Source organism: Ascidiella aspersa, chromosome 2 (assembly GCF_963924565.1).
Source record: "Ascidiella aspersa chromosome 2, kaAscAspe10.2, whole genome shotgun sequence".
NCBI classification, from domain to species: Eukaryota; Metazoa; Chordata; class Ascidiacea; order Phlebobranchia; family Ascidiidae; genus Ascidiella; species Ascidiella aspersa.
In genome coordinates, this window is record NC_139448.1 from 35,241,077 (window position 1) to 35,263,053 (window position 21,977).

Below are 21,977 nucleotides of genomic sequence, written 5' to 3' on the forward strand. Positions count from 1 at the left end.
TTATTTCAGTGGCTGAAAAAAAAATGACATCGGCGCATTTAAGACATATATTCCGGAACAATGTCGAAAAAGTAAATGTCCACTACATTGTCCAGGTGCTCAAAGTTTGCCTCAACCACCGTGTGACGTCAGAGATGACGTTTACGTACAAGGACGGAACCGACCAAAAGTCGCTCTTGTGGACAGCCATGGACTTCTCGGACCCCGAAAAACCAAACGGGGAGGTAAGTCGTCACTTGTGTTAACGACAATTGAAAAAGAATTGCGGAATGTATGAAAAGTTTATAAAAGGGACTTCTTTTCGTGGTTATGCGGTTGTTAATCTATCTTGGCACAACATTCACGCAGAATTCGACAACTGTAAAGTTATTAAAAAAATAATTATACACAAAATAAAAACATAAATTTATTTTAATAAATTTCTGTCAAAAAAATGTCTTATTCGACGAGTAAGAGCGAAATACTACTAATTCTAATCTATTATGTGAAATGCTTATGTTTTTTGCTTTATTTCTAAACTAATTCAAGTTTTACCGTAAATCTCAATGGCATTTTTCGTTTCTTAGTTTAACTTTAAAGCGTGACAATCTTAGCATAAGAAGTTGTGTCCTTCACATTCTAATGGTAAAATATTTCAATTAGAAATTCCATAGTGATTCAATAAAAAATATTTTATTTTTAGATGTAAGTATTACTTTTCGCCTTTTTGAATCAAAAGCTCCCAAAAAAATATTATTAGAAAAAGGCAAATCGTAATGAGCAAAACAAAGCGTAAGAGTGGTTTAAAAATACGGCAATTATTTTATTTTGCGCTTTTTTTCGTCACATCGCCTATCAAAAGCTCCCCCAAAAAATATATTACGAAAAAAGGCCAATCGTAATAAGCAATGCAAAGCGTATAGTTTATTTAAATTCCTTTCGCTTCACCTCCCAGCTTCTACAACTAGCGATTAAGTTCAAGACAGCTTCGATTGCCTCCCAGTTCATGGAAGCACTGAGTGAAGCGAAGGAGGCGGCTGGAGATGGAAAACTGCTCGAATCATTCCACGCTAGTCGCGAGCAATCTTGTGAGTGGGAAACATTTGGTGTTTGGCAAATACGTGAACAAAAAATATTTTTTTGTCCTTAGCCAAAAGTTCTTACTCTGTGCGCCGTTTTAATTTAAAAGAGCGTCACACAATGATTCCGGTTTGTATCTTAACTCCATTGCCGGAGTAATATGCTTACATATATCATTATATCATTATCCAATGGTAATGTACTCATTGTTGCGAGAAAACTGCATCATCGGATTATGATTTTTTTACAACAAATAAATAAATAAAATATGTAAAATTTCCTGTCACTTGGTGCTGACAAAAAGTTTCTAAATTGGTCGCAAGAAAAGAAGTTTAAAAACCAGTTCTGTAAACGAAATTGTAAAGCAAAGTTTAGGCAGAAAATACTAGCTGGCTAATTTAGGGCAAGCAAGTTGAATGACAATACATTGGCCAACTTATATGGAAGTAAACAAAACATCGACATTACTGTGATACCACTTTCCCTCCTCACAGACACAACGGCCCCCGAGGACGAATTAGAAGATTCAGTCGCCTCAACCTCCGCAACGACCCCCGGTGGTGAGACCCCCCTGGACCAGAGGTCACCGGTCAAGGTCATCAGCAAAGCTCCCCTCTTCTCATTCGCAAACGTCAAGGGAAGTCCATTCGGGACCGATCTCTTCTCTAAAGGATTCAAGTTCGGCAACGGCGCCCCAACAGGTGACGTCACTGTTTCCGGTCGTGTGTGTGACGTCATTTATGGTGTGTGACGTCATTTACGGTGTGTGACGTCATTTACAGTTTCTGACGTCATTACGGTGTTTATAACCTTTTTTGGTGACTGTGACGTCATTCCCATTGTGTGTGACGTCATTTTTGGTGTGTGACGACAATTACGGTGTTTATAACGTTTTTCAGTATCTGTGACGTTATTTTCGGTGTTTGATGTTATTCCGCTTTTCTGTTTGACGTCATTCTCGGAGTTTAACCTATTATTTCAAATATATTTGTGCTTCACCGAAGGCGACCTGTGTTGGAGTGCAAAATTTATTGCAAGAAATCGATAGTTTGGTTTATCTTTTGGCAGCAACTGTTTATATTGTTTTTTAATCCAGCATTTGCTTTGGTCGAAACCTTTTAATTAATACCTTTTGCCCTAATGCATCAGTATATTGTTTCTGTCTCGACTCTCAATATATTAATGTGGAACGTGGAGAAACGCAAATTATATCCATTGGAAACTGTCCCCATATCCAAACCTAAGAGAAAGCTTAAATAATTTTATTTCGGCCTATTATACGACTGATTCCTTTCACACTCGCCATGTAATTCTTGAATTCAGATAAAAAAGTAAACGATAACATTTTTGATCACCAGGTGGCGCTAAGCAAGAAGCACCGGCCGCGGGTTCAAAGTTCAACTTCAACCTGAGTTCGATTTCGTTTAACTTCGGTAGCACGAGCACCCCAGCGCAACCCCCGGCCCCAACCACAGCCCCAGTGGGTGACGATGGAAGTAAACAACCTAAACAGGTAAGATTCAGTATGATTGTTCCGTGATATCAGCTGGAGCCGATACCAGTATATATACCACTCTAGTATCGGTACTTGTCCGATAATATATAGCACAACCCCCAGCCCCAAGCCAAGCCCCAGTGGGTGATGCTGGGAGTAAACAACCTAACCAGGTGAGGTTCGGTATGATTGTTCGGTAATATCAGTTGGAGGCGATACCAGCATATATACCATTCTAGTATCGGTGCTTGTCCGATAATATCGGATCGGAACCGATACCCGATGATAAGTAGTATCGGTACTCGTCCTATACTAGGATGATATCGGTATTAATAACGTCCGATATTAACGTATCTAAGCTGATGTCCTATACAAAGTGGTAGCATCGGTACTCCGATAATATATAGCGCAACCCCAGCCCCAACCACAGCCCCAGTGGGTGATAATGGAAGTAAACAGTCAAACCAGGTGAGGTTAAGCTGTAGGGAGGTCCGATAATATTAGATTGAAAGCCTATACCCGATACCTAGCTTATAGTATCGCTATTCGTCCGATACAGTGGTGGCATCGTTTCTAGGGATGTCCAATAATATAGGTTCAGACCCAATACCCTATAGATCAGTGCTTCTTAAACTATTTTAGTTTCGTTCACCCCTAGCATCCATCTCCAGATTTAATTCACCCTTGTCTCATGATATGATAAAACTATCTCGTCTATCTACAATTTCTCGAGTCCAGAAATATAAAGCTACAAAAGAACAGAACACAGTCACCAAATTTTCGTACTTATACAATCAGTGCAAACCAACTTCACTATTACAATAAAAAACACCAAAAAACACCAATTCAGTAGTCGATTTACTGCAGAGCTATCATTCATTTCTGACGGTTCACCCTTATTTGCCCCTTTTGGTTGATTCACCCCTGCAAAAATTTTGTTCACCCTGGTGTGAACCATTCACCTGTTTAAGAAACCCTGCTATAGATAACATGTGATGGTATCTTTATTCGATATGATAATAGAGTGGTATCTCTACTAGTGATGCCCAATAATATCATATCGAAGCCGAAACCCGATACAAAGTGGTAGTATCGGTACTAGGGTCGTCCGATAAAATATCGAATCGAAACACATACCTACGACCAAGATCGATACTTGTCCGATAATATCGGATCGGACCCGACACCCGATACAGGCGATACACACTGGCATAGAGACTCGTCTGACACTATAGGATGGTTTGCTACTAACGATGTACTATACCAGGGATGGCGAACCACTGAACCGCGTTCTCAAAAACCTGGTTAAACCATGCTGAAACGCTTTTTTTTTGTCCTGTAATCCCATAAAAAAATGCAACATTTGTTAACTAATTAGGCTCTTAATATTCGTGGGAAAACGAATTTTGAAATCGTCCAAAAACCTTGAATTGCTAATCCAGACAATAACACTTCACACGACGCAACAGCTAAGCTTCGCATAAAATTAGCGAATAATAAAATATATAACCAACTTGTGCATTTTGTAAGGATTTAAATCGTGTTTGTGACCCGCGCGATAAAAAGGTTCGCCATCCCTGTACTGTACCATCGGATCAGTGTCCACTGTCCATACTCGACTATTGGTACTCGTCCAATGCTAGGGTTGTATCGTTGTAAATCCGATATCCATCTAAGAAAAGTATTTTTTTATAGCAGCGTTTCCTACCTTAAAACATATTTTTATTGAAAAATATTAAGTTAAAAATCGAAAGGAACTGAACGTCTTCAAGATAAAAGTTGAGCCATTCAAACTTTCAAAATCCTAAAACTTTTCAGATCGGAGAGAAACCGACCGTGATAAAGTCCCTGTTCGGCGCCAGCCAACCAGCGCCCGCCACGTCAGCAAAATCAGGACTTGGCGTCAGCTCATTGGTCAGCCAACCGGAGCCGAAACCAGCTGTAGTTGACCAAGGTAAACGTGCGAAATGATAAGTGAAAACGTATACTACTTCGTTCGTACTCCCATGTGATAAAATTCTCCATTAAGTAATGATTAAAGACTATTTTTTTACCATAGTCACGCTGTAGGCTAATTTTAGTTAAAAAGTTTCATTTTTCTGTAATAAATTTTTCTTTTTCATTTTTCCGAAATATTATTTTTTAAGTTGGAAACACTATAGGTTTTTCACACAAAAAATTTATTGTGCCGACCTTAAGTGACAACCTTAATTTGCATAGTTCTAATTCTAACACCAATTTTTCGTTCAGAACGCTCCATATATTTTACTTTTTCGACTGGATTGTTGAGACATGCTTTACTCATTGAGTCAAACTTATCGCAATATACGCCAATATTTTCTCCTTTTAATGTTATCAAACTGGTTATGACGTGCATCAATCAACATTTTTTATTGTAGGCATTTTCATTTTTCTGAATTATTATTTTTCATATTCGCTATAAGTTGTAAACACTAGGTTTTTCACAACAAATTTATTGTGCAAAGTGTCGACCTTGGTTTGAATATTATTGTAACTGTAATATTATTCTACTAGATGTATATGACTTTGGTTGAAAAGACAAAAAAAATAACGTCTAAGTTGAGTGTAACGTAAGGAAAGTACAAGTTTATTTGGCCACATTATTAGTCAAATTTGTTTGTTTGCATAATGATTTTGGTTATTATGTTAATACAAATGTTACATTTATAACACAGCATATTTTTGACTGGAAGTCAAACTTATCGCAATAAACGCCATTGTTATTTCCTTTCAATTTTACCGAACTGGTCCTGATATGCACCAATGCTAAAAGCACTTATAGCTTTATAACCTCCGCAGTGTCTTCTCCTTCCGATGATGACGATGACGTGATATTCGTGTGTGAGGCGACTCCCACTCCGGAGCAAAGGAGAAGAGCGGAGCAGCTCCTACTTCCTCCCACTTTCTTCATCTACGAGCAGGACGCAAATGCTAAGGGTCAGTGATGTTCGGTTTGGAGCGATTTACGTTAAAACACTCCTATAAATAGAGACTGTCTAAAAGAACTTTAAATAGGCATATTTAGATTATAACGTAACCTATTAATTTTTAGTTTTTCTTAAGTCAGCCCCTCTTTGACTGCAACTACTTTAGTTACAATTAATACAAAATGTGGTTTAACCTCAAGGCCACGCATGGATATTTTACACGAACAGTTGAAAAAGTAAACTGTAAACAGCGTTTATTCGGCCTCCGGTGCCAAGATACGAAACTACGCGGTAGCTTAAAGGCTTCTTCCCATTGTTTTGTAAATTTGTGGGCGAATCAGCAATATAAATACCAGTAAGGTATTATATTGGAAAATGTAGCACTTGAATCAGTAAAACAAAAACAGCAAAAAAACAGAAAGGTTTTTCAGTTACAAAACACACACAGAAATAGAGCTGAACGATAATTAAACACGAAATAACCCACTAAAAAAAATCTAAAGTGTTCCTTCCTTTAAGCTAAAAGTGTTCCATCCTTTAAAGAGCTGATCAGTTGATGTTAAATAGGCTAACCTAGATTGTTTCGTTACGTAACCTATTTCTTTTTTTTCCTTAGAACTGGACAGCGACGAGGAAGACCGAATCCTCGATTACATCCGTCGCCGTGACGACCCCGAGCGCGATTACGACGTCAGTGTAGAGCGTAGTAACGTCACAGACGGGGAAAGTCCCCACGTCACCCTGGAAACCCCGCCCGCTGAACCCATAGGTTGGTGTTTTCTTGTACGAACCTTATAAACACGCGTTCCTTACTGACAGAACATTTTTAAATATGCTTTATTTTGGTAAAATTTTTTGGTAGTCATTTATTTTGTTATAAGAATGATTTTTTTTTCGGTATTGTTGTTTGTGAAATTATTTTTACCTCGTTTTAAACCAGCGGTTCCCAAACTGGGGTCCGTGCAGCAGTTTTAGAGGGTCCGCAAGGAGAGTCTATGTTTTACACATTATCTGTCATCAATATGGTCTTTAGTTATGCTTTATTATCCGATAATATAGCGTGTTTTATGATGTCTCCTATATGACATCATAAAGCATCTATTATGCTGTACTACCTGCTATCAGCTAGATCGCGTTAGTTACAATAGCGCTTCTTAACCGGTGCGCCATGGAAAGTTGCCGGTGCACCTGGGGAAAAGGAAAATTATTTTGATGTATAAAACATATTTTTTTACTTTTCCATTCGGCTTAGCTCATTGATTTCACAGTAATCTCAATATAACTACGAAGCCTATGTATAGTGAAACTATGCGAGTAATTCAAAAGAAATACAGGTATACTGCAAAAAATTCGCTCGCCACGTGCGCCGCAACGCTTTTTTTTAAATGTCTCTATAGGTGCACCCTGAAGTAAGAAAAGTTAAAGACAATGAGTTCGAAAAGTTGTTACATTAGAAAGAATCGTGACTGCACTAGTAGTGTAAGGTACTGCAAGAAACATGGATAAACCGACCCTTGAATTTTTATAGGGCCGCGAAAGATCAAATTAATTGCCACGGGGCCTCCAGGCAAAATATTTAGAAAAGTTTGGGAACCGCTGTTTCAAACTTTCTGATGGGGAGAGTTTTTATAAATAATGTCATGGGGCGTAAATAGTCGTTGAACCTTGCTTTAGAAATTTAGAACATGGAGCAGACCTGGGCAAACTAAAGCCCGCCAAGCAATATAATCCGGTCCGCGCCCCATTTTTAATAGAACTTTATTAAGCAAAAATAAGCCTCAACCTTTTGTTTCTAGATTTCAGAATATTTTGTTGAATACATTACTCTTGCAAGGCATCTTCACCTATTCTTATTCTTACCAGGTTGTCAAAACAAGGATATTTGAAGATTGTAAAATAATTCACTTGTTGCACTATGTGTATTCGAGATCCCCTTTTTTCACAAGGCCCGCCAAGACATTACATTTTTTGTTTGTCATGCAGTCCGCTGTCAAAAGTAATTTGCCCTCCCCTGCTATAGAGGTTTCTCCAAAAATGCCAACAGTTTGTGAATCGTTTGCCACTAGCTGTCACTATTTCCCAAAGCGCAGATGTTTTAAATACTGTCAACATCACAAAGTAATCGTCTCTGCCACAGTCATTTCATGCTGGAAACACCCGCCATTTTGTAATTTAGACGTTAATTACGATGGCAGCTATAGACATGTTCATGTTTCTATTACGTCATTGCCATTTTTACTTTGCCGCTTGTTTGCGATTTTAACCCTAAATCACAGGGGAAATTATTTGTAAACATATGCTAGGCCAGCGGTTCTAAACCAGTGTGCAATGGCTCACTGGTGGGCCATAAGAACATTTTGAGGTGGGCCACAGACCAATTGAAGAATTTAGTTTCATATGTGTCACTATACTTAATTTTACATGAATAATGACTTGGGGAGGAATTGAGAAGGAATGCCAATTTATTGTTCAGCAGCAACTATCTCACCTATGCACGTCTCACTAATATTTTTCTCATTAATCTTTTTTTCATAAACATTTATTGAGACACAGAATTTTTGTGCAACGAAAATGGACCACGAAAGATAAAAAGTTGAGGACCACTGTGCTAGGCCCAAATAGAACTGCTCAAATTTTGGCGAGACCTGTGCAAAGCCAAGTCTTTTGATTATAACTCTTAATGGCCCTTTTTGCAGGTTTGGAAATTCTCTGATGTGTTATGTGTGTGGTTAATGTTATGTGTGTGGTCACAGTGCTCGAAATTATCTTGGGATCCGTGTTTTTCAATTTTCCCGCCCTGCTACATAATTTTGCGCCAAAACTCACATAAAAGGACCGTTTTCTGTCTGCCATTTCTCCGATTAAAAATTCTGCGTAATATTAAACCAATTGTGTTACATGACTGAACATGACGACGTATATGTGTCGCTAGTAGTATAAAAAATTCACTGCAATAACCAAACATAAATTACTTTTTTACTTTTAAAGATCAGTTTAGTGAAATACCCCTTAAATATAAAACATCTTGCTATTTTTTATTTTCATATTATTTGCGTACTTCTTTGTATCAAACTTACTGTTAGCTATATCAGATATAGAGGCCTCTATGAACAAAAAAGTGACATTTGAACAAAGTTAAAAATAAACCACCGGGCTACGTTCATAGGGAAATTTCTAATTCAAAGTAACAAGGATGTCAAATTTGGTAAAAACATGGTTGAGTTACAGTGCTGGAAATTAATTATGTATGTATCCTTTTAATTCAACCAATCTAATACTCTTTTTGATAACATATGGACAGAATTAAATTAAACAAGGCCACGTTCGAATGTTTGGGAAATTTTCTAATTCAAAGAAACAAAGATGTCAAATACGGTTAAAACATGAAAATATTATGTAATATCGATGAGTCACGTCGCAATTTGCTGAGTCAAGCTCAAGTTAATCGTGCAACAAGAAAATTGTCACGTTATAAACCAATTACAACAAAGTCTAAAAATACTTTAATTCACCACCGCGTATTTTTATCTCTAGCGGCAGAACCGACAAAGGATGACGTCACGCCTTCTGAGAAGCCCTTCAGTGATGACGCCACAAAAGCAGAGGGAGCAGGGCCGGGGGTGTTCGGCAGTTTCGCGGTCTCATCGGACTTGGGCGGTTTTGCGAACTTGGCAGCGGGAAATGCGGCGGCGTTTGGACAAAGAAAGGACGCGGCGGTGAGATTATTGATATTATTTTATTTATGTTCAATGTTTGGGATGATTTTGCTAATTTTGCATTTTCTTTTAAAACGTTTTTTTAAGCTCGGGCCCTTATAAAAAATTACTTTCGCGTGGAGTAGGGACATTGGTATATATATATTTTTTGGATTTTGGTCCAAAACATATGAGAAGATGGAGTTAATTACGTTCTAAATGAGGCGCCAAAAATTTTTTTTGTCGTTTAAAATTATTTTCTTTTGAAACAGTCGTGTCATTTTTCAAAGAGTTTACTGAAATTTAAAAAAGGTCATAAAAAAATAGAAATCGCCATTAATTTTCTTTAAACAACGAGACAAATTTTTCTTACAACTTTTTTCAGTCGCTGTGGAAAGAATATATAATAGACTATAGCGCAATTAAGACTCAAAAACTTATTTCAAAACCTAATGCTTTTAATTTGCTTTAAACGATGAACGTGAGCTTAAATTTTTTACTTCTTTTCTGCCCCCATAGTTTACCGTGTCGGACGCTGGTAAGATGATGATTACAGTACCTTTAGAAAACCTTCTGTTTTTAGTCTTACTTATGTGCAAGTGTTAAACTTAAATATTAATTAATCGCTTTAAACAGTGCATGTCAGCTTACAGGTTCTTTCCTTTTCCCCCATAGTTTAAAAATGATGTTAGCTTAATCTTTTTCGTCAGTTTTCATTAGAAGCACTAACCCCAGAAAACGCCATTAACTCTTTTTAAACAGTACAGACCAGCTTACAATTTTCTTCTTCTTTTTCTTTAGTTTAAGGTGTCGGACGAATAGAAAACGCCTATAATTGTCTTTAATGGTGCCAAAAGCCTAATATTTTTCCTTTTTTTATTCACTAACGCACAGAAAACGTCATTAACTCGCTGTAAAGTTTGAACAGTGCAATTTGTCACCTATAGTTTAACGTGTCAGACGCATAAAAAACACTTTCGCCTAGAAAACGCCATTAATTCGCTGTCAATTCGCTTTCAAAGGCGCAGAGCAGCTTATATATTTTCTCCTTTTTCCCCCCCCCCCCATAGTTTAACGTGTCCGACGCTGGTAAGATGATGTTCACTGGAAGCAACGAGGAGAAGGAATACGACCCTGAAGCTTACGACCCTGAGTATAAACCTGCTATGGCTGAACCACCTCCTGTTGTAGAAGTTGTAACTGGGGAAGAAGGCGAACAGGTAAACGATTGTACAACATATACACAGAAGTAACAATTAAACCAGGGCTACAGAATCGGTTTAAAACAACCCAAGTCCCCGACTCCGGACAGATATGCCGATTCCGTCGAGTCCCGAGACGGCTCCGACTCTATAGTCTGTATTCCACGGTTCAACCCATTTACGTAACCAAAACAAGGTGGATATCCATCAATCTACTCATAAGGGTGTCATATAACTCATCCACTCACAATACGTGGCTGGAAAATATTCAACTGTATGCTATTTCACCTATATAATTTACAGTTTGCGGAAGTTGTTGGGCCTATATAAACAATTCAACATGTCTCGAAAAAAATGAAGTAAGTAAAGCCATTATGTGAACAATCTTATTAAACTTTGCTTAGTATTTGTTGTTTTAGACTTTTATAATTTTATATTGGTCCTTTTATATATTAATCTTATAAACCTGCCCTGGCTGAACCTCCGCCTGTTGTAAAGTTGTAACTGGACAAGAAGGCGAACAGGTAACGATTGTACAAACGTACAACAAAATTATTATTTGAACCAAGGCTGCGGAGTCGGTTTAAAATAACACAAGTCCCACTCTGGTTAAAAAAAATTGAACCCTAGTTCGACTCCAACCGAACTAAATCATAAGGATATTCAGCAAACAACTCTTGGCGGTGTCATACAGATCACCCATACACAATAGATCAGTGCTTTTTAACCCGCGAAATGGTGCGTACTTGTGCGAAAGATAAAAATTGTAATGCGCATGACAGACGTTGTGCAGGTTGAATGTGCTGATGGAAGTGGTGCTTACTGTATTATTTTTTGGTATGTCTAATATAGTAATCAAATAAACTGAAGCACCCACTTCTGTAATACAGGTACAGCAATATAGTCTCTTCAGTAGTTCATTACAGCTTAAGCTATCTATTTTATATCGGTTAAGGCTCGCTGATTTTAATACACAAACCCTTTCATTGTTATTCCACAAATAGGGAAGACTAAAGGTTGCGCACTTAGTGTGCTTGCTTGGTACAAATGAAAATTTTCCGAAATAACAAAGTGCGTTCTTTTAAAGGTTGAAAAGAACGTACTGCAATAGATGGTTGGAAAATATTCCACTCTATTAACCTGCACATTTTCTTTGAATGTATTTGTTGTTGTTTGAATAATGTATGACAATTGGCAACCCTAAGTAGTAAGTTCTTCTGGCGACCCAACCAAATCAAACAGAGGCGCAATTTTGGGTCGCGACCCTTCACTGCTTTCACAGATGCCCTTGCAAGCGGACTGACCATTGTTTTGGAAGTAAGGTTTCCTTCGAGCTCTGAAAAGCATATAGGGCCTGTAGAAATATGCATAAACGTGATGTGTTTGGACTGGAAACCTGTCGTTATTATAGTACAAGGGCGCCTTATTATCTCATGACTAGGGCGATTATTTTTGGACTTGTCAAAAAAAGTCAAAATTTAAGTCAAAATCGAATAAAAATGCACATAAATCGTTTAAAAAATAGAAAAAAAAAACTAATGTCAGCTTTTTTAAATTGATCGTTCAGTTATTTTCAAATTTATCGTTCAATTTTATCAAAAAAATGTAGTTTTGATATATGTTAAAGTCATTTTAACCGTATTACATCTTCATTAGAGCAATATACGGTATAAAAAACGCGTGATTAACGACGCCTAGGTTATTTAAATCAACATATTTCTAACAGGTCAAAATTTTGTCAAAATAAATTATTTTCAGGTCAAAATTTCCTATTTTTTAGGTCAAAAAATAATCGCCCTACTCATGACTTCTTACATGAACTACGGTTTAACGGCTTTTAGGAATAGGCGTTGGATGATTGATTAACGAACTCACATAGGTTGAAATTCCTTAAATGTTATTAATTATTCATCACTGTTATTCATGTCAGGGTCATTTCATCACTGTCAGAATGACTTTGTTGCCAAACCAATAATTTCCCATTATTTTCATTTTCAACGTTTTCACTATAGGACTAGGTCTATATTGAGGACCAATCTATCTTAATTCAAGGCACAAATTTTCTATTAATATTTTATCGTATATGTTAGCGAACAAGTAAGTTCTATTTTGATGATTGTAAAAAAGTTTTCCAGGGTCTACGAAATTCGGCCGAATTTTCTTTACCAGCTAATCTATTAATCGACAAAAAATTAAACTTTTAGCCATTTATAGAGACCTTACTGATACCACGTTTTTGAGCATTGGTCATGCTATAAACACACTGCAAAAAATTTACTGTATTTTTTTGAAAATTTTCCGATCAAGTAGTGATTTGTTATAAAATAAGTTTTTCGGGATCTTACGAAATTTGGTATTTTTTTCTTTATTAGCTAATCAGTTAATCGACGAATAACGCGAATGAACTTTTAGCAATTTTTAGAGTCTTTACAGATATCACGTTTTTAGACAGTGTTTTTTTTTCAAAAAATTTGGGAATAAAACGCAGCTGGCTTGAGACTACATAGTAGTGCTATGACTCCTCCCAAATTCAGAGTAATGTTTTAAAAACGAAAGTTGTTAAAAGTGTCTTTGTCTGGCCACGACTTTGAAGCGGTTGGTCGTTTTTTGACTCATAAGCAAATACGTCGCTTGACGACTATTTGGGTTTGTTTTGATTATTTATAGCTAGCATTGCATGTTCGACGTCTTTAAGTTTTTCGAATGCGAAACTGTGCCAATTTAGACTGATAAAGTGATGAAATGTTTATTTTTAAAATTCCTGATCTCTGTAAAATTCCAGAGTTTGGCAAATCGTGAGAAAGCACATTTTTAATCGAAAATGTCTATTGACTATTGAATTGTGTAAATGCTACCAACCCTAGAGGTTTTAATTCAACATTTTGTCGTATTATTGCAATTCATATGGCTCGTTATTCACACCTATTTGTCAAAACGATTTATAGATAAATAGTTTTTTAGCTTGATAATGAATTGCAAAGCCAAAAGGTCGAGTAGATCGACATCATTGTGATTAAGACCTTTCGATACGAGCTTGTTCATTGAATGTATAAATAGACTGTAGTGCAATTAAGCCACAAGAACTTATTTCAAAACCTATTTTTTTCACAAAACCTACTTTTAATGTTTTAAATGTTTTTACAGATGTTCTTTAAATACTTTGTGACGCTTTTTTTCTTCCAACGTTATTTTAACGTTGTGTAAAGAATGTACAACAGACTATAGCGCAATTACGACAGAAAAACAATTTTTTTACAATAAAGTTTAATTAAAATTGTTTTTTGTTTTTAGATTCTCTTTAAAACTTTCTGCAAGGCTCAGTTTTCTTTCAACGTTTTTCAGTCCCTGTCTAAAAAGAATGCATAATAGAGACTATAGCACAATTATGACACAAAAACCGTTTGTTTTTAAGTAAACTTTGTTTTTTCAGATTCTATTCAAAGATCGCTGCAAGTTGTTCCGCTTCGACTCTGCTGCCAACCAGTGGAAGGAACGTGGTCTTGGCGAGATGAGGATTTTGTATCATCCTGAGAGGGGAACATACAGGGTGGTGATGCGAAGAGAACAGGTCGGCATCTTGGGTTTATTTAAGTTTTTTCAATTAAAAAACTTATTTTCTGTTAATAAACGTTTGTTTTTTTTAAATCAGGAATTATTCAACTTTTCAAAAATATTTTCAAAAAGTTCGGATTATTCCAAGGTTTGACCGTCGCCGGTCGGATTTAAACTTTTGTGTCGAACTTTATTCACTTGATTATCATTAAACGATATAGGAATGGTTGGAGGTTGTAATAAGACGTAGTAAGAATATCAATCCCATGAAGAAGCCAGACTGTGTTGAAAAAGGATAAAGAGTAATTCGAAAAGTTCGAAATGATACCTACCTCTGTATGGGCTTTGATATTCTTACTACGACAAAAATATAAAAAACGATAAGAAATGAAAACTGTAGTGGACCTTTATAAATAGTCGTACAGTTTTAAATTTCATTAAAATTTAGTTTAGAATTGCAACCGGCAGTATTTAAACTCTACTTCATCTTCATTAAGGAAATATGCCGCGGGCCGGTTGAATTAGCTCTGTGTACCAAATCTGGCCCGCGGGTCGTAGTTTGGTGACTCTTGGTTTGAACAAGCTTAAACAAACCGAATTGTTTTTTTTTGTTATGTCTGTTGGTATGTTTTTATCATAAAAAGCTTGTTGACTATTTTATTTAAGTTAATTGGAAGATTTTTGAAATTATGTTTGCTAATCATACTTTTTCTAACCAAACAAATAAATAAACGTACAAAACATAAATTGTGGAAAAATAATTTGATTTTACCACTCAGGTGTTTTTTTGGAAAAAACGGTATTTTTTTTTACTTTTTAAACCAAGGTTGAAATGCAATTATACTAAAAATATGAAACAAAATTAGACTTTTTAATTGCAGAATGACTCGAGTCCGTCTTTTTGTTTTACAACTTTCCTTCGACAAATGTATTTAAAATCGCACCTGTGAACATAATTTCCAAACTTATATAACTTCAAAAAAAAAAGTACCCCGTGTTAAATGCATTTAATTGTCTCTTTAAAAATTATTTTAAAATAAATTTCCAACGAAATATTTCGAGAAGGTGGCTTGTTTGGCAAATTACTGGACTAATTATCGCGCAAAACCATGATAGCCAGCGGCGATTCGAACTACTGTCGTGCCGGCTTTTTGCCTGCTCAGATGTTCGTGTTTTTGGCAAGTCCTTGGTGGCAAAATAAAATGGCCCTTTTAAAACAAATTGGCCGATTGAAACTTACTTTTTTTTAATCGGTTTGCAACCCAAAAGGTGATTATTTTAGCATGGCAGCGATTTCAGATAGTTTACAGATAAATCCCGTTACATTTTCTTTGTAAATATATCAATATATTAGTTTATAAACGTTCAAAAAGTAGTTGTATACCTTTTTTCTCTGTATAAACCAAGGTTGATCCGGAAAGTGACAATTTTTTTTATGGTTGTGTTTTTAACCGTTGGTCAAAAAATCGTTTTGATGTGACTATATTCTCGTAATAAACATGAGAAACTCAAGTGTTCTGTAGCGCCAAATTTGTATTATTTGTTTTCATTTTTTGACCAAAGTTTAAGTTCAACCAAATTTGACTAAATGGCTGCAAAAATGGAACCTAGCTCGTTTATCGAAGCGGCCATGAAATATGTCAAAAAAATATATGTCAAAAAATCGAATTTTTAACTGTATGTCAAAAAATAAGTATACGACTTTTATTCTCGTAATAAACATTAGAAACGAAAGTTGTTCTTTAGGACCTAATATTTATATTTTTTCATTTTTTTGACCAAGTTTAAGTTTAGCCAAATTCCACTAAATAGGAGCAAAAATGGCTGGAACCTCGCCGATTTATCAAAGCGACCATGAAAGTTGGCCAAATATGAGGCTCTAATCGTGAATGTCGAGCACTCACGAACATAAACTTGCGCGCTTTTCAACGCCGTAACCACCGCCCTCGTGTTTCCCTGTGTTGTGTATAAGCACAAGTAGAACCGGACATGTTTGTTTTTTCCTGCATTGAGGCTCGGTTAAGGTATATACGCGAAACACGAATACCGGCGATTTACCTACAACTTGAATGCATTTACTTCCGTAGATTTTATCTTAGATGCAAATTTTTGAGCCCGTCCTTTTGCAACATTTTAAGTCTTGCTTATACCACAAGTTGTTTGGAAAAATCATTTCAGGGAGAATGTTGGGTTGATTCATTTTGAGCTCTAATTATAACTATTTTAATAATTTTTGGCTATGAATTTAAAGCAGTTTAATTATGACCTGCAAACGTTTGTTTTATTTCAAGCCTTGTTTTTTTGAAGTGTTTTTCAGGAAGAGTGTAAAACTTACTTTTGCATTTGCCCACGATTTCAAATCGGCCTCAATTCGAGCCACAAAGCAAAAATCTTTTTTTTTCTGGCCTTAATTTATTATTTTTTTAATGTTATATCTTCGAACCTCGTTTTGGAATAACTTTATTTGCCAACTGGGATTAAAATCATTGTGCCATTTTAACCCCTAGTTTTAAACTGATGGATTTATTTGATCGAATTTACTTCAATTTACAAAAATCGTGATATTAAATTGTTTACACGCCCTACTCGTCGCCAATCGTGTGTTAATTTTTTTTCTGCATGTTACAGGTTCTAAAGGTTTGCGCCAACCATCTGATATCACCTGGCATGGAGTTAATGTCAAATGGGGAGAAAGCCTGGCTCTATGTAGCCAACGATCGTTCAGGTAAATTGCATCATGTCTAAAATGAATATCAATTCAAAACATCCCCTACTTTAATATAAACAAAATAGTTTTCTTGTACCCATGTTATTTTTATTGTTTAAAACTACGATTTGCGTCCCACCTTTTATAAGTGAGGTTTTGATATATTTCAGTCACATTGACTGTTGGTGATACAAGTGTTGAAACGTCTTTTTGAGATGATGTCGATTTACTCGACCTTTTTGGCTTTGCAATTGGTTATCAAGCTCTGTTTTTATTATGTAACTTAGTTACAAACATATGATATCATTAGAGTGTTGTGTTGTTACATTAGCAATACTGTTTAATATTTATGTAAAATTTAATGCTAATAGTTCATATTTCCGAAAATGGATACCATCGAAAAAAAATCATAAGTGTTCGGTATCAAAAAACACTAAGTTGTTTTTATAAAGGTAACATTAGTGTGCAAAACCCAACATTCCCACGAAATGTTAGCTGTCTGAAACAAATCAATTGGACCAAAATCCAAATATTGTCATGTGATATTAGTCGCTAAGGTAATTTAGTTCTAAAGCCATTTCTACATTGTATGGCTTGTAAATCCTTTCAATCTTATAGATTTTAATCTCTTTCTGAACGACTATTTCTGTATTTACTAATCGAGCAAAAAATAAAGAATTGACCTCAAAATACGAAAAAAAAATAACTTTCAATAAAATATAAAAGTGAAAGCATTAAAAGAGGTACATGTCTATATTCTGACTTTAATATTTTTATCGAAATCGGTCCAATCGATTTTGATATACCAAGTGATTCTAAATCCACCTAAGATATGTTTGCCCTGAATATATACAATGCATCCAGTTGCCATTAACACCCTATCAACCGCAATCGCATCTTTTGAAATCCTCCAACTGTGACGTAACAATGTACAGGTGCCGAGGCGACCGTCGAGCAGTTCACGGCCCGTTTCAAATACCCGGAGATCGCAAATCACTTCAGAGACGTGTGGGAAGATTGCATTGCAAAACAGCAGGGCTGAAGGCAGGAAAAAAACACAAAAAATGGACCAACTGTCCAAAAACTGATTATTTTAAAAGTGATTTATGCAGGCCTAATAAGGCTTGCATTTTTGTTGTTTGTGCCATACAATGATTTCCCGTTTTAGTTATAGAAAATCGTGAGTTCTGTTTGAGAGTTGAAACAAATCCGTTGACTTCGCTTACTTCTCTTTGCGCGAAACTAGGAATGCCCGATAATATCGGATCAGAGCCGATACCGGATACCAAGTCGTAGTATCGGTACTCGTCCGATACTAGGGTGGTATCGGTGCCGATCCGATATCAAATTAACATGGAATTTTCAGGCTTGATTTACGATCCAACGCAGTTATTTTATCCTGGAAATTAAATTAATCGAAAAACAAAAGCTTTTTTCAACGGTAAAACAATATGGTCAAATAACCTGAAAAATATTAGCTTTAAGCGGTTCAATGTAATACATTTTGCTTCTTTGTGCACTTCTTTGTGGAAATTAAATTAATCGAAAAACAAAAGCTTGACAACTGGAGATGATTAAACATTTCAACGGTAAAACAATATGGTCAAATAACTTGAAAAATATTAGCTTTAAGCGTTTCAATGTAATACATTTTGCTTCTTTGTGCACTTCTTTGTGGAAATTAAATTAATCGAAAAACAATAGCTTGACAACTTAAGGTGTGACTATAACTTTTGAACCGTAAAACAAAGTATGGTCAAATAACCTGAAAAATATTAGCTTTGAACGTTTCAATTTGATCTATTTTGCACTGTAATGACGTCATTTGGTATCGGATCGCGATAATTTTTTTTAAATATCGGGTATCGGCATCGGAATGTCAAGTATCGGAAATCACTACGCGAAACGAGTTAATACTTGGGGTGATTTTATTTTTGAATCGTAGCATTTTCTGCTCGTCACTTCTGGGGCGTTTTTTGTTGTTCGATGACGCAGCAGTTTTTGCCACGCGCAATTATCGAAAACAGCAGCAGCTTTTCACAACCCTAGCTTCTGTGCTTCTTTGTATTCGCTTCTGTTCGTAATAAAACTCTCTTCTGCCCAGTCGATTTCAATTGAGCTTTTTCCAGTATGAAATTCTAAACGGCGGAAACTTGGAACAGCAAGCGTTTACTGCGTTTAGAGAGTACTGCTTGTTGTTTTTTTTACTTAGGCATAAAAGAGAATTTTGTTTTTTGACTATTATTTAACAATGACTGTTTTTCGTTGGACACTAAGTGTTAGGCTGTTACAGTGTGGTAAACAAGTTATTTTGAAATGACTTAAGTCCAAGTCATGTCTTAAAAAACTAAAAATGCCAAAATCGCAATACACGGCGATTTAATTGTTAACGTGTAAAATTTATATAAATTACCCAAATTAAAAAAAATTTCTAAATGAAAGCACCAAATTTTAGTTCAAATTATTTGACATAATGACTCGAGTCCAAGCCAAGTCGTCTGTCTCAAAGACTTTAGTTAAGTCCTTTTGAAAACAGTGACTGAAGTGAAGTCATTACAACACTAAAGTTCTACAACACGAAGGAAAACTTTTTGTAAAGTCGATAGCCCAAGTCTGTGCTTCGCAGACTTTTATATATATTTATTATATTTCCAAACAAATTATTGAAACGCGTAAAGTAAGCATTCAAGAAAAACAGACACGTTAATATGAAAAAGCATACCCAATTTAAAGTTTTCCAAACGATGTTTACATAAACTTTTATTCCCTATTTAACTCCCACTTAATTGAAAGGTCTTGTGCAAACCGGCTGACAATGCACGCTTTTCAAAAACAAAAGTGCAACAGCACTACTTGGCTTGTCACGAATTTAAGTCGGGGTACTTTTCTCTCTATGACAACACAACAGGCCGACAGACTTATCGAATTACGTCACAACAAAGTGACCGGCGAAATATAAAAGCCTTGTTTTACTAGCACAGCAGCGGCACAGGTCAACTTCAGTGTCAAGCGCCCTTAAGAAGTTTCTCAGGGCGGGCAATTGGACGACCCTGGTTAAAGCCGACTAATAATAACAGATGATCGGAATTAGCTTAATTAAAGCGCCCAAGGCCTTTGGAATTATTTCTGAGGCCGTACGCTGAAAAGGCAAACAATGTGCTGAAGGTATGGCACAATGCTAAGCTTGTTCGCGCCGAAATTGGGACAAGAGTTTCCTGTCCTGTAGCTTGCTTTTATCATTGCATTTGTTTTTTGCGTGCGTATAAGTGTAGTTTTGCATGAAGGTAAGGTTAGGCGTGCTATTTTTTCGACCCAAGGGTCAATTTACATTCTGTTAGACCCGTGTGTTGTGTGAGAAATCATTATTCACACACCCACTTTAGCAAAATTGCATTTTAACTTCGGTCGAGTGTATCACGCAACCTGTAACTATGATTGAATAGCTTTTTTGTTTTCTACAGCCTACTTTCCAAACTACACCGTAGCGTACGGTCTTCGTAATGTATTTTGGCTGTAGTACTGAATATAGTGGATTATTGCAGCTTAACATAAGGCTAATTGCAGTCAAGTGTATAATGCAACCTATAGTAATATATTTTTGTTATAGTACCGAATATAGGACTGCACATCGTTTCAAATGGTTGGCACAAAGTTATGCTATGCTCGAATTCCATTTCAAAGAAATCGCCTTTCTGAAGATAAGGTTTTATGGTTTAAATAGTCTCAGCAAACACGTTTACCACCTGCAAATAAAACCTGTCACCTGAGTTAGTTGGGCGTAAGAAATTGAGATAGGTAGCGTTAGCCCGTACTACAACGTGAAGCTATTGATTCTTGGTAAACCTGCTCCTACATACATATTTATTTTTTAGTTTTTGGAATATTTTAATGTTTAAAACATCGTTTCTAACAACTTACACGTTGAGTGATTTGGCATCCCCAGTGGTTTCGTATTAATCAATGCATGCCCATTGGCTTTAATGTCTTTTAATTTGAAATATTGTTTCGAAGAACTTTGCGTTGTTAAACAAACCAAGTTGGTGATATATCTGTAGTTATAAATTACTCCTTAACCCAAGACTGAATAAATTCGAAGAATATGCCCCTGTAGGCTACGGTAGGCTACTAATATTACCAAAGAAATTGCATTCTGATTTGTCATGTTTTGGCATACACTGCGTACTGTGGCACTGGAATTACCATGTCATGTCTTGTCATTTTTATTAGTTGCAAATGAAATTTTTTTCGTGCTGGCAACTCAACCTTATTCCAAGAACTAAAAATTTGTCGTGTTGTGTATTCACTACTGGGCAGAGTCAACACATTTTGATTAAACAGATAGCAAAAAAATGATATTTGAAATGACACTAAAAACAGAATAATTTGCGTTGGTCTCAAAAAGAAATTTTACTCTGATTTGTCACTGTAATGATATCCTACGAATCGGCGGGTCGCGTGTTTCTTATGAATAAAACCACAGCCTTTTATCAGACAGTCATTGCTAAGATTACTGTTCGGAAATGCGGTATGTTATCCTATGTGTAGCTTGTAATGATTTGAGTAGGTTCCTTTTGTAACTACTAGAATTGTCTAAGGATGCGGTTAAAAGTTGTGTTAGAATTCGTCCAGTAGGTCCTAAACAAGTGGGTCGACTTGAAATTGTCATAGGGTTGTTAACTGGCGGCATTTTAAGTTTGCAAAGGCTAATTGCGCATGAACTGACTGTGATAGTGGGCGAGCGGTACGTATCGAAATGTCTTCATCACGTTGATGTCGATCTAGTCAACCTTTTGGTTTATGGACTCATTATTAAGCGAAATTCGTATTTATGATAAAATATGTTCATTGATTTGAATATGCCCTTGCGTTGTTAGATCAAGTTGAATTACTTATCAACTCTAAAGAGGTCATACTCTCTTAGTGCTTAAAGTTTATTTGGCAAGATGATTTTTAACTGAGGACAACAGTTTTTTTTTACAGGGGAAATTTTTACAGGTTTGTGTAATTGCAGTATCAAGTAACAAACGCCTTTTGTGTTGATGCATGTGGTTCGCAAGCGTTTAACTGTTCAATCTTACAAATAATAATGTAAAAAATGTGACAAAAGGAATGATAGAAAAGCTGCAATTTGCAAACAAAATAGATCTCTCTTCCGTTAAACATTAAACGTTTGTCAATGCTTGCACTGGTCTGTACTTAACGCTTTGTGAGTGAACAATAAACCAAACAAATGGGTAACGGACAAATTCAATTGACATATTGTCCCCGCGGTCATTTGTGTTTGCTCAAAGCCAACAGAATAGTGACGGAAACTGGGTA

At 36.1% G+C, this 21,977-nt stretch overlaps 1 protein-coding gene across 1 annotated transcript in view; it reads left to right on the forward strand.

Moving 5' to 3' along the window:
- LOC146165506 (E3 SUMO-protein ligase RanBP2-like) overlaps positions 1 to 18,015 on the forward strand; it is a 70,308-nt gene extending 52,293 nt beyond the window's left edge. The window contains exons 61-72 of the mRNA XM_083380940.1: positions 96 to 224; positions 935 to 1,067; positions 1,554 to 1,760; positions 2,418 to 2,572; positions 4,373 to 4,508; positions 5,375 to 5,512; positions 6,119 to 6,271; positions 9,037 to 9,218; positions 10,268 to 10,417; positions 13,830 to 13,967; positions 16,580 to 16,676; positions 17,594 to 18,015. Of these exons, the coding sequence (XP_083237066.1) occupies positions 96 to 224; positions 935 to 1,067; positions 1,554 to 1,760; positions 2,418 to 2,572; positions 4,373 to 4,508; positions 5,375 to 5,512; positions 6,119 to 6,271; positions 9,037 to 9,218; positions 10,268 to 10,417; positions 13,830 to 13,967; positions 16,580 to 16,676; positions 17,594 to 17,700 (1,725 nt within the window). The 3' untranslated portion in view covers positions 17,701 to 18,015. The remainder of the gene's footprint in view (positions 1 to 95; positions 225 to 934; positions 1,068 to 1,553; positions 1,761 to 2,417; positions 2,573 to 4,372; positions 4,509 to 5,374; positions 5,513 to 6,118; positions 6,272 to 9,036; positions 9,219 to 10,267; positions 10,418 to 13,829; positions 13,968 to 16,579; positions 16,677 to 17,593) is intronic.
- Positions 18,016 to 21,977: the final 3,962 nt, after the last annotated feature.